Below are 13,111 nucleotides of genomic sequence, written 5' to 3' on the forward strand. Positions count from 1 at the left end.
TATTAGAATACTTTTATAAGTAACCTTAATCTATCCAAATATTATTATACTGTATGGACACCCTTGTATTTTTGTGTCTGGTGATATTATTCATCCAAATGTCTAAATCGTAAAACAAATGTAAATCTAGTTGTCATGACGATAGTGACATAATTTCACGATCAAAAGTTTGTGTATTATAGTATTCCACAGTTATTTACAAAATATTTAACCATGAGTCATTCTATGAGCAGTCCAAGGAACATCCAATTAGGTAGGATGTAGTAGGGCTTAATAGTATTATTAAGGTTTACGAATAACGCCAGATACAGGTACCAATTTATAAACGGGTTTCTGAGATGAGATTATATGCAAACAATTGGTGCTAGCTTGAAAGAGAGGTGCTCAGCAACAGTGGACTAGATTAATTTTCAGTTTAATTAAACCTTACAGCAGCTACCTACCCAGTACCAGCTTTGAGTGTGATAGGGTACGAAGGTAGACCCTAGCCGGTAACTAAGACGGTATTCCCTTAGCATACCTATTGATAACACACAGGACACGATAGTAGCTACTTAAGTACAGACTAACATAAGTAATTTTTTGTGGAGTCGCAGTTTAAATTCTAATGTTTTATTTACTAACTAAAGTGTTACTGTCGTAGTGTTCGAGACGTACCAGAAAGCTCGACTGGTGTTTGTTCAAACTATGGCCGAACTGGCAACAAGAGCCACTAATGTTAAATGCTTGGAAAGCGCGGGTGTACTTGGTAAATATGATATGATGTAATGTATTATTCATAACTTATATGTTTCTAGCCACCTAATGTGTGAAAGGTGGTCATGTAAGTACCTATGTGCAACTGTTGAGACCAGTTAGATTATAAGTGGGTATTAACCCAATTCACATTATCGTCACGAGGACAAAGCACGCGCAAAAAGCTAGACCTAAATCTATTAGGCAGTATTACTTATTAGTCTAATCGTAAGTAGTGTTACCGCTGATTAGTTTTACGACTAGTTTAGAGTTCTTACTTAGATTACCAAAACCAGGTGCTTACCGAATCAGTCCGTCTTTCGCATCTTATTTAGAAAACTGTGATTTAAACATAACTGTTTCCAGTAACAAAAAATTTAAGGGTAGGAACAACAGGTGCATGCCCATGCGATTTTACTACAACTAAACAACACATAGGACAAATAAGAACCAGGTTAAGAGACTAACTAAGGCTGGGCAGAATATAATAGAATAACAGTTTATTTGCAACGGAATGTAGGTGCAATATAAATACAGATGTTACAAAAATCTGATTATCATTCTTTCACAAATGTATCAAAGCTAGGGGATGGAGGCTATGTACGGAAGATAGGTATATGAGTCGTGTTTTTACAGATCTATTAAGACCTTTGCTGTCTGACGCATGCAGCACCGTCCGCCAGTGCGCGGTTGTAGCGGCTGCTAGACTCGCCGAACACGATGAAGGGGTAGCCAGACAACTGCTCAACGGGGGAATGGTTACAATCACACTGGAGAATCTCAACAAATATAATGTGAGTTTGTACAAACAATGAAATAATAGGTAATAACAGAGGCATAATTCGACCATATTGAAATATAATTATCTGATTTCTACAGGTGTATTATAAAAGGTCTGCACTTTATCTAATGAGAGCAGTAGCTAAGTAAGTAAAGGTTAAATTATTTTTGAGTTTATCTACCTATTGATAACAAAGTTGAGTAAAAATAAGTGGCTTCATAATTGGATATTTAATTCGATTCATTAATTACAGGCACAATGAGGAACTTGCTTCTGCTATTGTGCGACTCGGGGCTTTAGAGCATATTGTTTCATGTCTTGAAGACTTTGATACGCAAGTGAATATAATCACCTTAGCTACTTCTTTATCCGCATAGCTTATTTCTAAATGCTATATTATATTTTCTGTGCGTTTAGGTGAAAGAGAATGCCGCGTGGGCTTTGGGATACATAGGTAAGCACAGCGAGCAATTAGCTGGACTGGTGGTTGATGCAGGCACTCTACCTTTGCTGGTGTTAGCTTTCCAGGAACCAGAAATGAGTCTAAAACAAGTGAGTACAAATAGTTCATTCAGCCGGCAGGTAGTGAAGCAGGACTGTGTTCAACTAAGTGTTTTGTATTTTAGATTTCTGCTGGTGCTCTGGTAGACTTGGCCCAACATAAGCCTGAAGCGGTAGTGGATGCTGGCGCTATATGTCATCTAGTCCATGGACTGGAGAACCAAGATCCTAAGTTGAAGGTTATTTATTTGACTACCTTCTTGTACTCTCGCAGGCTAAACATTGTTTAATTAACACCCACCTACTTAAGGTGGGTGTTAATTAGATTAATAAAAGGGATTATGTGTGGTGAATATTGTGCAAACTAATATTATTTGATGGCATGAAGCTCTCTGTACTACTAGCCTTGTTATCGTTTAGCGTAGCACACTTTGCGCACTGGGTGCCGTGGCGGGAGCTCGAACGGAGCTCGCAGAGGCCGTGGTGGCTGGTGGAGCCCTGCCACCGGCACTACTGCATGCGGGACACGACGCCGCGCCCGTGCGTCGAGCCGCTGCCTGTCTCCTCAGAGATATCGTCAAGCATTCCGTTGACGTAAGAATCGTGTTCCTAGTAAAATTTTGTTGCCGCAAATAAGGTTTTTAGGATTGGTCCGCCACCAAGCTATATTTCATGAATCGCTGAAGTTTTCACAGATGATGTATTTCTGTGGTTATACGAGAAATATGTAGGTAGGTATGAAAACTAGAATAACATAAATATTTTAGAGCGCTCAAATACAGTAAACGCGGTAATTTACAGCGGTTGCGGCCGGTTTTTTAAGATACGGATGTGTTAGATACTCCTTATTTCTAGTTGGCGCAATTAGTAGTGAACACGGGAGGATGTGGTCCTCTGGTGGAACTGTTATCAGAGCCGGCGGGTGGCGCCCGCGTGCCGGCGTGCATGGCGCTCGGCTTCATTGCCGGCCAGTCCGACCAGTTGGCTATGGCGGTTATTGAATCTAAGGTACAGCTGAACAACTGCCTACATCTGCAAATAGAGTTTTACTTTTACTTGCTTCCACACTAGAAGTTCCTGCATCCTGAGGAGTCCCCATGTGTTATTCTGCATGGCCTTTCTGTATAAAATATTGTAGATTTATTAAAACAGTAATTAATGTGTGAAAGTGCAACCTCATTTACAGCATTTGTGTGAAGCTTGTAATAATTTGTCTATTTTGTACTTTTACTAGCCCCCAATTAATGTACAAAGGTATTTTTAGGCTATTCCTGCACTAGTTGAAATACTCCAAAACACTGAAGCAGAAGATGCTGAGATTTGTGCAGCAGCCTGGACACTGGGTCATATTGCCAAGCACTCTCCTCAGCACAGCTTGGCTATAGCAGTTGCTAATGCTCTGCCTAGATTGCTACAGGTATTTAGGCAAATAAAAATTATGTATGTGTGATTCTATGTAGTCTTATCATGGGGTATTGGGTTGCCCAGGTAACTGGGTTGAGGTCAGACAGGCAGTCACTTCTTGAAAAATACTGGTACTCAGCTGCTTCTCGTTAGACTGCTAAGCTTCTCGTAAGCTGACCCCAACATAGTTTGAAAAAGACTCGGAAGATGTGTGATTCTTATCAATAAAATCTACATCTGAAAATATTCTGCAGCTCTACACCAGCCCCAAGTCGTCAGGAGAGGTTCGTGCAAGAACATCTTGTGCTCTGAAACAGTCCCTTCAGTGCTGCTTGCATCGACCCGCTTTGGAGCCATTGCTGCACTCAGCTCCCGCTGGCATACTCAAATATGTTTTAGCACAGTATGCCAAGGTCAGTGTGCTTTATTTAAAGACATTTATTTTTATCTTTCTATTCTCTCATTAAGGGTAGGAAGAAGAATCTGATTATAACTTATGTATTCATCAATTAAACTATCAAGTTTTAAATATAATTGTAATATCACAGATTTAGCTTACAGGTAGAAATGTAAGTTAACTGTTTTATTTCATAACGCTTACACTTGACCAGACTCAAATCATAGGAGTATATTTCTATACTGGTAGTCACTCATCCTGTATTGGCTCTTCTTCTATTTTAATGAACATTGTTCAGTATACAGGTCCATCATCAAGATTGTCATCCTCTTCATCATAATCTTCACCATTGTCAAAGTAGTTGTTTGCATAATCTGTGCCGTCATCTATCTCAAATTCTTCTTCATGTTCATCTTCAATCTCCTCATCATCATTTACTTCTTGTGGTTTCACAGGATCCTCATTTTCATTTGTTTCCACGGTTTCATCGCCTTCTTGAATTTCTTTTTTCTCTAATGTCTGCAATCTTTTAGCTATGGCTTCTGGGTCGTCAAGCTTCCGCTTGCGACCTGCAACTCGTACTCTTGTTGCTTGCGGCCTCAATTCTACCGGCATGTTCGCCCATACGCAATCCAATACTTTGCCTTTTTTCGCATCGAGAGCAAGCATCTTATACTTGTCCGAATACCGCTCTATGCCATCTGTTTGTGTTTTTTGCTTGACATACGCCGGTGAGTCGTGTAGATACTCAATGAACTGATCCTTAACAATAAGCATGTAATCAGTAGCGGCGTCGCATGCTAGTGGAAGTGGCTTCGCTTCAAGTTTCGGAAATAGCGGCGGTGGTGCTAAAGTTTGTGGCGTATTGTCTCCCCTTGCTATGCCAAGAGCCTGTAGTTGGTCATGGGTTAGTGATAGACCACTGCCCCCGCGGCCTCTTCCTCTTCCCGCCATAACAAGTTAATTCAGAAAACAATGAAAAAAATATATTTTGATTTGAACAACAACATCTGGAACTGCAGGGTTAGCAATCTGACATAATGTAAACGTCAAAGTCAATTGACAAAAAGGGATTCCAACCATGTGCTTTTGACATTGTTCTTTGCATAGTGATGTGATATAAATCGGAATTTAGTAACCGAAAATAATTAATCATTATTGTTAAGATGATGTACGGTTAGGGTCCGTTCAGACAGACCGGCTCGGAGAGCAGAGTAAATTCTTAACGCGTTGAAAATGTTGTACTTAGTATTTGAAGTAAGGTTTATTTTCGCATGCGCACTGCTTTTGTCATTGATAATGGTCGAATGCGCTCGGTGTGAAATAATAGGAGCCGATCGGCTCCGATCGTGTATTTTTTCTTGGCGTTTGACACCGTTTGCATGCTCTTGAAAGCTCGCGCAGCCGATCGGCTCCGGTCTGTGTGAAAAAAAAAATGCGCGCCGATGCTCTCCGACCCGGTCTATCTGAACGGACCCTTAACATTGCATATGTGTTTTAGATTTTACCAAACGATGCAAGAGCTCGAAGGTTATTCGTAACCACAGGGGCATTAAAACGAGTACAAGAAATTGATTCAGTCCCAGGATCATCTCTAAAAGAATATATTAATATCATAAATAGTTGCTTCCCTGAAGAGATAGTGAGGTAATTGGCCTTTTATTTTACTCTTGTACCTAATATAAAAAACAGCATTAGCTATTTATTTTTTATTAAAAATATATAGGTTCCCAACTGATTATACTTTTTTTCTCATTTTAGATATTATACTCCGGGTTATTCGGACTCATTACTGGATAGAGTGGAAGCTTATACTCCCCAGGTAATAAAAGCACAAATGTTCAGGTACTTAATACCTTTATAAGTTACCGTGTTGGACTTTATAAAATACTAGCTTCCGCTAGCTGTTTCACCCACATTCCATGGGAACCTCTGCATGAACCCAAATAAAAAGCAAGCCAATAGCCTTCGTCGATAAAGGGGCTATCTAACACTGAAATATCAAATCAATTTTTTTTTCAAATCGGACCAGTAGTTCCTGAGATAAGCACGTTTAAACAAACAAACTCTTCAGCTTTATAATATTAGTTTAGATTAATACAACTTTATCACATTTTCAGATACCAGAACTCTTTACAGATCGAGTACCTAGCGACTGTCAGAGTGAATTAACTATAGAAAATGCAAACTAATAAAATTTTGGATGATTTATTCAATAAATAATTGATTCATAATATTTTCATGTTTTGCTTAATGTCCACACCAGTTTTTGTACTTGGATGGTTCTACCACCTATATTAGTTTTCTCCATCGCCATGGATTGACTTCTAATCCTGTAACTGTAAAAGAACTTATGTTATTTTGAACGTATCAGACGACTACTCATTACTCATGAATAATGAAGTCAAACATAATATCAACTTACTTGTAATCATCACCAGACAAAATGTTCAATACGTTGATTCCATGGGTATCCACTTCAAAGAAACTTTCCTGTTTGCTGTTTAATAAGTTCAAACTGTTAAACTTCTCTTGAAGACTTGTCAGCTCATCCAATGGCAAACCCTGTAATTAGTAGGATAATAATATGAAAGAGCTAATTTAGAATCGTTACTTGAAGCCAGAAAATGAAAATGCTTATATGATGAAACAAAGAATCGTATTAAAAATATAAGTAGAAGCCTTATGGGCCCTTATAAAATTGATTGTGTAGACTATAGACTCTACTCAATCAATTTTGTACAGGTACCTACTCAATATTGCTTTATTCAAATGATTGTCTAGGGAGTGCCTTATAAGCAACATTTAAGGCCCTGCACCATGCACTAAAATAAATCACATTAACTTTATAAGATTTTAATTAAAAAAAAAGAATTTTGATAAGATGCAGTCTATCCGTAGATCGTACGTACCTGTAATTTACAGGACGTGAAGCTGGTAGTCTCCATCTCTGTAACTAAAATGTACATTTTCAAAGAATAACTCGATTGAAACTGTACCCATCGTTACGGGTATCTACAATTTATACGAAAAGTTATCTGTTACTATCAGGTTTTCCTGGGGATGTGGTTTAGTTGACGATAAACATAAATGGTGGCAATTGATTTTCACACACACTCGCCTAGTAACCAAGCTTGGAGTTCACGTTTCATGTAATGATAGGTGCAGCATGTTGACAGACGGACGGACAGCGGTCTTGTACACGACACTGCTGCGATGCATCGTCGCATCGTAAAAATCTGCATAGCAAGAACTTGCGAATTGAATCACATCGCTTAAATGTTATGTTTATATTTGTTGAAAATATTCTTTGTATTCTACTGTGATACCACAGAACTGTATGCGAAAACGCTTGTAGGATCTTTCAGGAGATAAAACTTACTGGTAAAATTAGGACTTGCTTGCATTTAGCGGACAAGATATTGAATTGAAACAAGTTGAGAAATTTTCGATAACATCTTTATTAATCTTATTCCCTTTAGCTTTAATTACAATTCTTAAACGGTTTTTCATGGACTGTATTAACTTAATGATGAACTCTTGTGGTATAGTTCCACTCTTGATGTGTGTGAGCTGGACTTCTTGCCCACATGCCTTTTAAGTTCAACCCTATTATGTTCGATAGGATTGAGATTAGAGTTGCTCCCCATGTGACTCCATGTGGACTACTGCAAATCTGTAGAAAAAATACACTATTGTCAAGCTGGTGTGCTTGTGGCCATTACATTATTGAGTTTTTCAATAAATATCAGATTAAAAGTATCTTCAAAGATTTCTAGATATATGCTTGTCTTAAAAAAATCATCATTGTAAGTTACTAAATGGGGCTTGTACAGTTCTCCTATTTTTCACTAGTGACCAAGAGTTTATTTAGTATTTTTAAATTACCTTATTCTTTGAAGATTTGTTCTTTGCCTTTTTGCAAGTTCCGAAATCTGTAAAGATAGAAGTCACACATTAAAAAAAGTATTTAGTGATTCATTTTTAATTATATCAAGGACAACTTCAGATGTTACCATACCATATTTTTCCCCACGATTTTGTGAGACAGGGATAACTAAGATATTCATCATTTTAAATGGAATAAAGTTGTGGTGGCCTAGTTGGCAAAGAACCAACCTCTCGAGTATGAGGGCATAGGTTCGATTCCAGGTCAGGCAAGTACCAATGCAACTTTTCTAAGTTTGTATGTACTTTCTATCTTAGACACCAATGACTGTGTTTCGGATGGCACGTTAAACTGTAGGTCCCAGCTGTCATTGAACATCCTTGGCAGTCGTTACGGGTAGTCAGAAGCCAGTAAGTCTGACACCAGTCTAACCAAGGGGTATCGGGTTGCCCGGGTAACTGGGTTGAGGAGGTCAGATAGGCAGTCGCTTCTTGTAAAGCACTGGTACTCAGCTGAATACGGTTAGATTGGAAGCAGACCCTAACATAGTTGGGAAAAAGGCTCGGAGGATGAAATGGAATAAAGCAAACTAATACTAAGTCAACTTACCTTTAATAAGTAAACAGCCACACAAGTTTATTCATTTCTGCCAGATTGTATCTGAAAGAAACATTAACTAAATCAATTAACAGTTCCTCTAAATAACTACCATTGAAGTAGTTACGTTTTAGATTCAGATGTTACCATACCATATTTTCCCCATGATTTTGTGAGACAGGGATAACTAAGATATTCATCATTTAATGTTCATTTTGTATTTACTATGAGGAAAGAGTAGTATTATTTTCACTTACCAGTGGGAGTTTCACCTGCATCTTCAAAGGCTGCTATGGTGGCCACATTGCACATCTGAAATAAACAGTGACATGTAGAAACTATTTTTTTTATAACTATTTATTTATGGGAAACTAATAGTATTTCAGTTGTTACCATACCATTATTTATCCCCACGGCTTTGTGAGACAGGGATAACTAAGATATTCATCATTTTGTATTATTTTAACAAACTTCTCTTCTGAATTGGAATGTGTTGGAATGTTTTAATTTGAACATTTTTATGTTAACAACCAAACTCACCTTAATGTTAGCTCTCCATCTTCAAAACTTGTTTTTCTTCTATTGCAATTTGGCACCTAAAAGAAAATGACAAAACATTTAGTTAGAGGCTGACACACACTATTGCAATTTTGATAGAATATTTTGTATGATCAGTTAAAATATTTTTCATCAAAATGATAAGATATATGCTTGTTACCATCATTTCAAAAGTTAGGTTAGGTCATTCAATAAGTTTTGTTTTTGTACTAACCTGAGGAAAGATTTGCTCCTTTATTAGCCATTCTAGAATTAATTCGATTGATGATAAGTCCTGAAACAATTATTAAGAAAATTCTGAAATTGGTTCTACAGCAGGATGTAAATATTTCAATAAAAGTTTTTGTAATGTCAGTAGATCGATCAACACATTGGTTCAGACTGGGGCGATATAAATCATCATATAATACTTTCTACTAATATTAGAAACATGAACATTTTTAAGAATAAGGTATAATGGTGACTCTTTCATGAGCTGATTAATAGAATTTGATGAAACTTGGCAGTACCTAATATGGGTTATAATATCATGGCTAATTCTTTATCAGTTTGAGTAAAACTAGACTCTGGAAAAGACGCTGGTGGAAACTACTGGTAGAGAATTAATCAAAATATTGTTAGTTAAATATCTGTAGCTTACCATAGAATGTGAGTTTTCTTCTGTCCATGGTGTCTTTTGGTAAGATTCCTGAAACAATAAGATGCCTATTAGCCAAATTAGCTTTCGAGAGCACTAATTGTTTAATCATCATATTTTATCAGTAAATCAATCAACACATTTGTTCAGACTGGGGCGATATAAAATCATCATTTAAATATTGCCACGAAGGAATTTAAAAAAACTTTCAGAGTAGATAAATGAGGCAAAAAGTAATATAACTATGGATAACTAATTTACCACTTACCATTTCAAATTAAATAGGTAGGCTGCACTTCCAAGTAATTCCTTTTGGGTTTCTTGCACAAATATTTTTCATAGCCTGTAACAAAATGAAGTCAAAATGAGTACATATTTGGACAAAAGCAACAACTAAAAAGTTGATTTAGTTTTAATTCAGTAACTATCAATCATCAGAAGTCAGATAGGGGCGATACTATAGTCATCATTTAAGTTATGGGAGTGGGAGTTAAATTTTAGCATCATTTGGATTTACTTATGGTTATATGAATATTTTTCAATACTTACCAAACATCATATTTTATGCGGTTTTGTATATGGTGCCATTTTGCCTGTATGTATACTTTTCAAATCTGTAACAAGAAAAAAATCTATTAATATAATAAAATAAGCTTGATTTGTTGTCCTGTTTATGAATTTGTTTTTTTCAGTAAAGATCAATCATCAAAAATCTGCCAGGGGCGATACTTATGGTCATCATAATAATATATTATAGAATCTTTTTAATGGATGCTAATAAAAATAATTTTACCTTTTTAGTGTATCTTACACAGCCTCCTTCATGTAATCTTGCCCTGAACCTGTCAACAATAGTGAAGATATTAGCAAATACAATAGATTTATTTATGTTTAAAATGAAGCTTTGCTAAAATGTTTGTCACACTCAACCCTTGGACATACAACTATGGTAGCTGGATGTCTTACACAGAGTGTGATAATGTTCCTAACCAGAGTCAAGCATGCACGACTTGGCTATGCACACATCGGCTTTGGTAGGGTTTCATAACAGTAAAATCATTATATTTGACTTGACATAAGAATATCTGAAGTACAAAGTGTTTACATGTTTATTTTCTGAATCAACAAAGTTACTTCAAAAATATGATATTTACCTTAAGAGCTACTAACACCAACATCTTCTGTTTGTCAATATGTATTACTGAACATGGCTTCACATGACTTGTCAACACCTGTGAACAATGAAAAAGAGAAAATTACTTATTTGATATATTTTTTGTGTCATTGATAGAACTCGGAAACAAGTCAAACAAACAATCTGTGTGATAAGAATGATAGTTTAAATATTTGTCACACTCAACCCTTGGACATACAACTATATTAACTGGATGTCTTACACAGAGTGTGATAATGTTCCTATCCAGAGTCAAGCATGTACGACTTTGCTGTACACACATCGGCTTTGGTAGGGTTGGTAAAGTAGACATAACTTCACAAGTAGTTTTAATAAAATTATCCCATCAACTACAAATACTGTAAAATTTGATTTTATTTATGGTCAAATAGTTGCACCATAAGAGAAAGAAGATATTTGATTTGCAGAGCATTTAGGGGACGTTTACAGCCTTAATATAAATCACATGTGCAAAATAGTTATCTCAGGCTGCATTTGAAACTGCAAGAAGCTATTTGAACATCTATATTTTTAACCATATGAAAAAATAACCGCTTACCTTCATCTCCTGGTTGTGAAATGTCAGTTGTCCCCTTAATTATTTATATTCCTGCAAAAAAAAAGAAAGTTAATATTAAACGGTGCCACAAAACTAAGAATTATTAAAATTGTGAACAGTAAAATCAGTAAGGTGGTAAGTTTGAAATCATGAGTTTCATACGAACGAGACTAAAATATAAATTCATCATTGTAAGAGGATGTTAATTGAACTTTTGAGGTTATGGTTAGTTCAACTTACCTTTGTCAATCCTCCATAGATATTCTTGATGTCATATATAAATCTGCAAACAATACAACTAACGTTAATATGTTTTTGTCACAATGTTAAAAGTAAATTTTAATTTAAAAAATCAGCAATGTGGTGAGTTTGAAATCATTGATATTCATCCGAACGAGACTATAAAATAAAATTCATCATTTTAACAAGTACCTAAGTAAATAGATTACACCACATATTAAATACAAATGATCAACTAACCTGAGTTTAATAGAGTACACCTAGCCGCAGCTGAAACATAAAACATTTTGAGTAAAGAAAAAACACCACATGTTCTATAATATCAAATAAACTCACCTATTGCCACTCATAGGGTGGTACATTTTATGAGTAACAATAACACAAGAAATTGGCTTAGAGTAATTCTTTATTTACTGTCCCTTGATAGTCACACATTAACCTTTTAGAGGCACTAGAATTACTTCTTCGCCGGTTTCTTGCCGCTGGGCTTCTTGGTGCGCACCTTCTTGACCGCCGCCTTGGGTACACGCTTCTTGCCGAAGCTACCGGAGCGGGCTGCCTTCACCTTCAAGCTCTTGAACACTGCTGTTCTCGCGCGGTTCCTCTTGACGCGAGCGGACGTCAGCTTGAAGCGGTCATAGTCGGTCATCTGTGCACGCTTCTCTTTGTTGGCGAGCTTGGTAGCCCATTGGCTCTCTGTCCACTTTTCGGTCAGCTTAGCGTCTGTCCATGCTTTCCTCACGACGCGTGTGGGTGCTGTGAATGGGTAGTTGAGACGGAACTTGGTGAGATGCAGTTGGTTGAGGCGGAGCTGTTGACGTGAGACGCCGCTGCAAGGCCCGTCGACGAGAGCGCGAGTCTGGTCAATAACATCAACCACGCTCACTAACTTTCCCTTCAAGGGACCGTCTGCTACCAGGGCAACACGCCCTGGTTCTACAAACCGTGCGAAAGGCATGACGTCCTGGAAACAGACGATGGCATGTTAATTTCACTCGTCTACACGACAATGCTGTCACTTGCCGATTATCACTATAGGTAATAAACCGAAAGTAGACAAAAATATATAGCTAAACTGAATAAACATGTAGTATTGGACACTGCACATCTTTCAGAACTGATTTTAACTTAGAAATAACTAGGATCAAAGCAGATAAAATAATTCTAACCTTACAACGTCTTTACATAAACACTGTGTTCACGAAAAAGAGTTTCCGGTCTTGTCCGTTCTGTCAAGTTGACATAATCTTAAACATTGCCATATCAAAAAATGAATTGTCTATGGTCAAGGCAGCCGATGGAATATTTATACTAATAAGTTCATATTAATACTAATAAGTGCATATTAATATTAATTCTATGAATATATAATGTTAATGCTATATGATGGCTAAGAAATATTTATCAGAAGATGGAATTAATGAAATTGTTAAAGAATGTCCATGCTGCTAGATTTCTAAAGCCTACAGGGCACGAATACCCGGCGCTCCTTCATATGCTATTGTGATTTCTACCTAGTGCACTGCAGGCCTACTCAAAGTAGACCGATGTAGTCGAATCATTATTGATATAATTAAATGAAAACGAACAATTTTTTGTAAAATCGACTAAAATACAAACCAAAGACAACAACAAGCAT

At 36.8% G+C, this 13,111-nt stretch overlaps 3 protein-coding genes and 2 long non-coding RNA genes across 5 annotated transcripts; 1 reads left to right on the forward strand and 4 right to left on the reverse strand.

Moving 5' to 3' along the window:
* The first annotated feature begins 129 nt into the window (after positions 1-129).
* LOC110370184 (sperm-associated antigen 6) lies at positions 130-6,054 on the forward strand. The gene is made up of 14 exons (XM_049850790.2): positions 130-253; positions 644-748; positions 1,372-1,529; positions 1,615-1,661; positions 1,770-1,854; positions 1,934-2,068; positions 2,143-2,256; positions 2,438-2,611; positions 2,873-3,025; positions 3,282-3,434; positions 3,676-3,834; positions 5,320-5,465; positions 5,580-5,640; positions 5,939-6,054. The coding sequence occupies exons 1-14, from the start codon at positions 214-216 to the stop codon at positions 6,008-6,010; spliced, it is 1,602 nt and encodes a 533-aa protein (XP_049706747.1). The 5' UTR covers positions 130-213; the 3' UTR covers positions 6,011-6,054.
* Positions 3,944-4,893, reverse strand: LOC110370064 (DNA-directed RNA polymerase III subunit RPC7-like). Its single transcript, XM_021325774.3, has one exon. It carries the CDS (start codon positions 4,770-4,772, stop codon positions 4,113-4,115), a length of 660 nt encoding a protein of 219 aa, XP_021181449.3. The 5' UTR covers positions 4,773-4,893; the 3' UTR covers positions 3,944-4,112.
* LOC110370066 (uncharacterized) lies at positions 6,011-6,872 on the reverse strand. Its single transcript, XR_010276952.1, has 3 exons — positions 6,731-6,872; positions 6,244-6,383; positions 6,011-6,157 (listed from the first exon to the last, which is right to left on the reverse strand). It is a non-coding gene; the product is annotated as an uncharacterized LOC110370066 (long non-coding RNA).
* Positions 6,873-7,260: 388 nt separating this feature from the next.
* LOC110370122 (uncharacterized) lies at positions 7,261-10,566 on the reverse strand. Its single transcript, XR_010276943.1, has 10 exons — positions 10,293-10,566; positions 10,049-10,113; positions 9,768-9,842; positions 9,503-9,550; positions 9,077-9,136; positions 8,845-8,900; positions 8,562-8,616; positions 8,317-8,367; positions 7,707-7,753; positions 7,261-7,494 (listed from the first exon to the last, which is right to left on the reverse strand). It is a non-coding gene; the product is annotated as an uncharacterized LOC110370122 (long non-coding RNA).
* Positions 10,567-11,860: 1,294 nt separating this feature from the next.
* LOC110370141 (large ribosomal subunit protein eL14) lies at positions 11,861-12,762 on the reverse strand. Its single transcript, XM_021325872.3, has 2 exons — positions 12,642-12,762; positions 11,861-12,436 (listed from the first exon to the last, which is right to left on the reverse strand). The coding sequence occupies exon 2, from the start codon at positions 12,428-12,430 to the stop codon at positions 11,930-11,932; it is 501 nt and encodes a 166-aa protein (XP_021181547.1). The 5' UTR covers positions 12,431-12,436; positions 12,642-12,762; the 3' UTR covers positions 11,861-11,929.
* Between the last annotated feature and the right edge of the window lie 349 nt (positions 12,763-13,111).

This window comes from Helicoverpa armigera, chromosome 11, assembly GCF_030705265.1.
Source record: "Helicoverpa armigera isolate CAAS_96S chromosome 11, ASM3070526v1, whole genome shotgun sequence".
Lineage (NCBI taxonomy): Eukaryota > Metazoa > Arthropoda > Insecta > Lepidoptera > Noctuidae > Helicoverpa > Helicoverpa armigera.

Coding starts and splice junctions, on each gene's coding strand:
- LOC110370184 (XM_049850790.2), top strand. CDS start 214: ATGAGTCATTCTATGAGCAGTCCAAGGAACATCCAATTAG. Junction 1,530..1,614: donor AGAATCTCAACAAATATAAT/GTGAGTTTGTAC, acceptor TGATTTCTACAG/GTGTATTATAAAAGGTCTGC. Junction 3,435..3,675: donor CTCTGCCTAGATTGCTACAG/GTATTTAGGCAA, acceptor AATATTCTGCAG/CTCTACACCAGCCCCAAGTC.
- LOC110370064 (XM_021325774.3), bottom strand. CDS start 4,772: ATGGCGGGAAGAGGAAGAGGCCGCGGGGGCAGTGGTCTATCACTAACC.
- LOC110370141 (XM_021325872.3), bottom strand. CDS start 12,430: ATGCCTTTCGCACGGTTTGTAGAACCAGGGCGTGTTGCCCTGGTAGCA.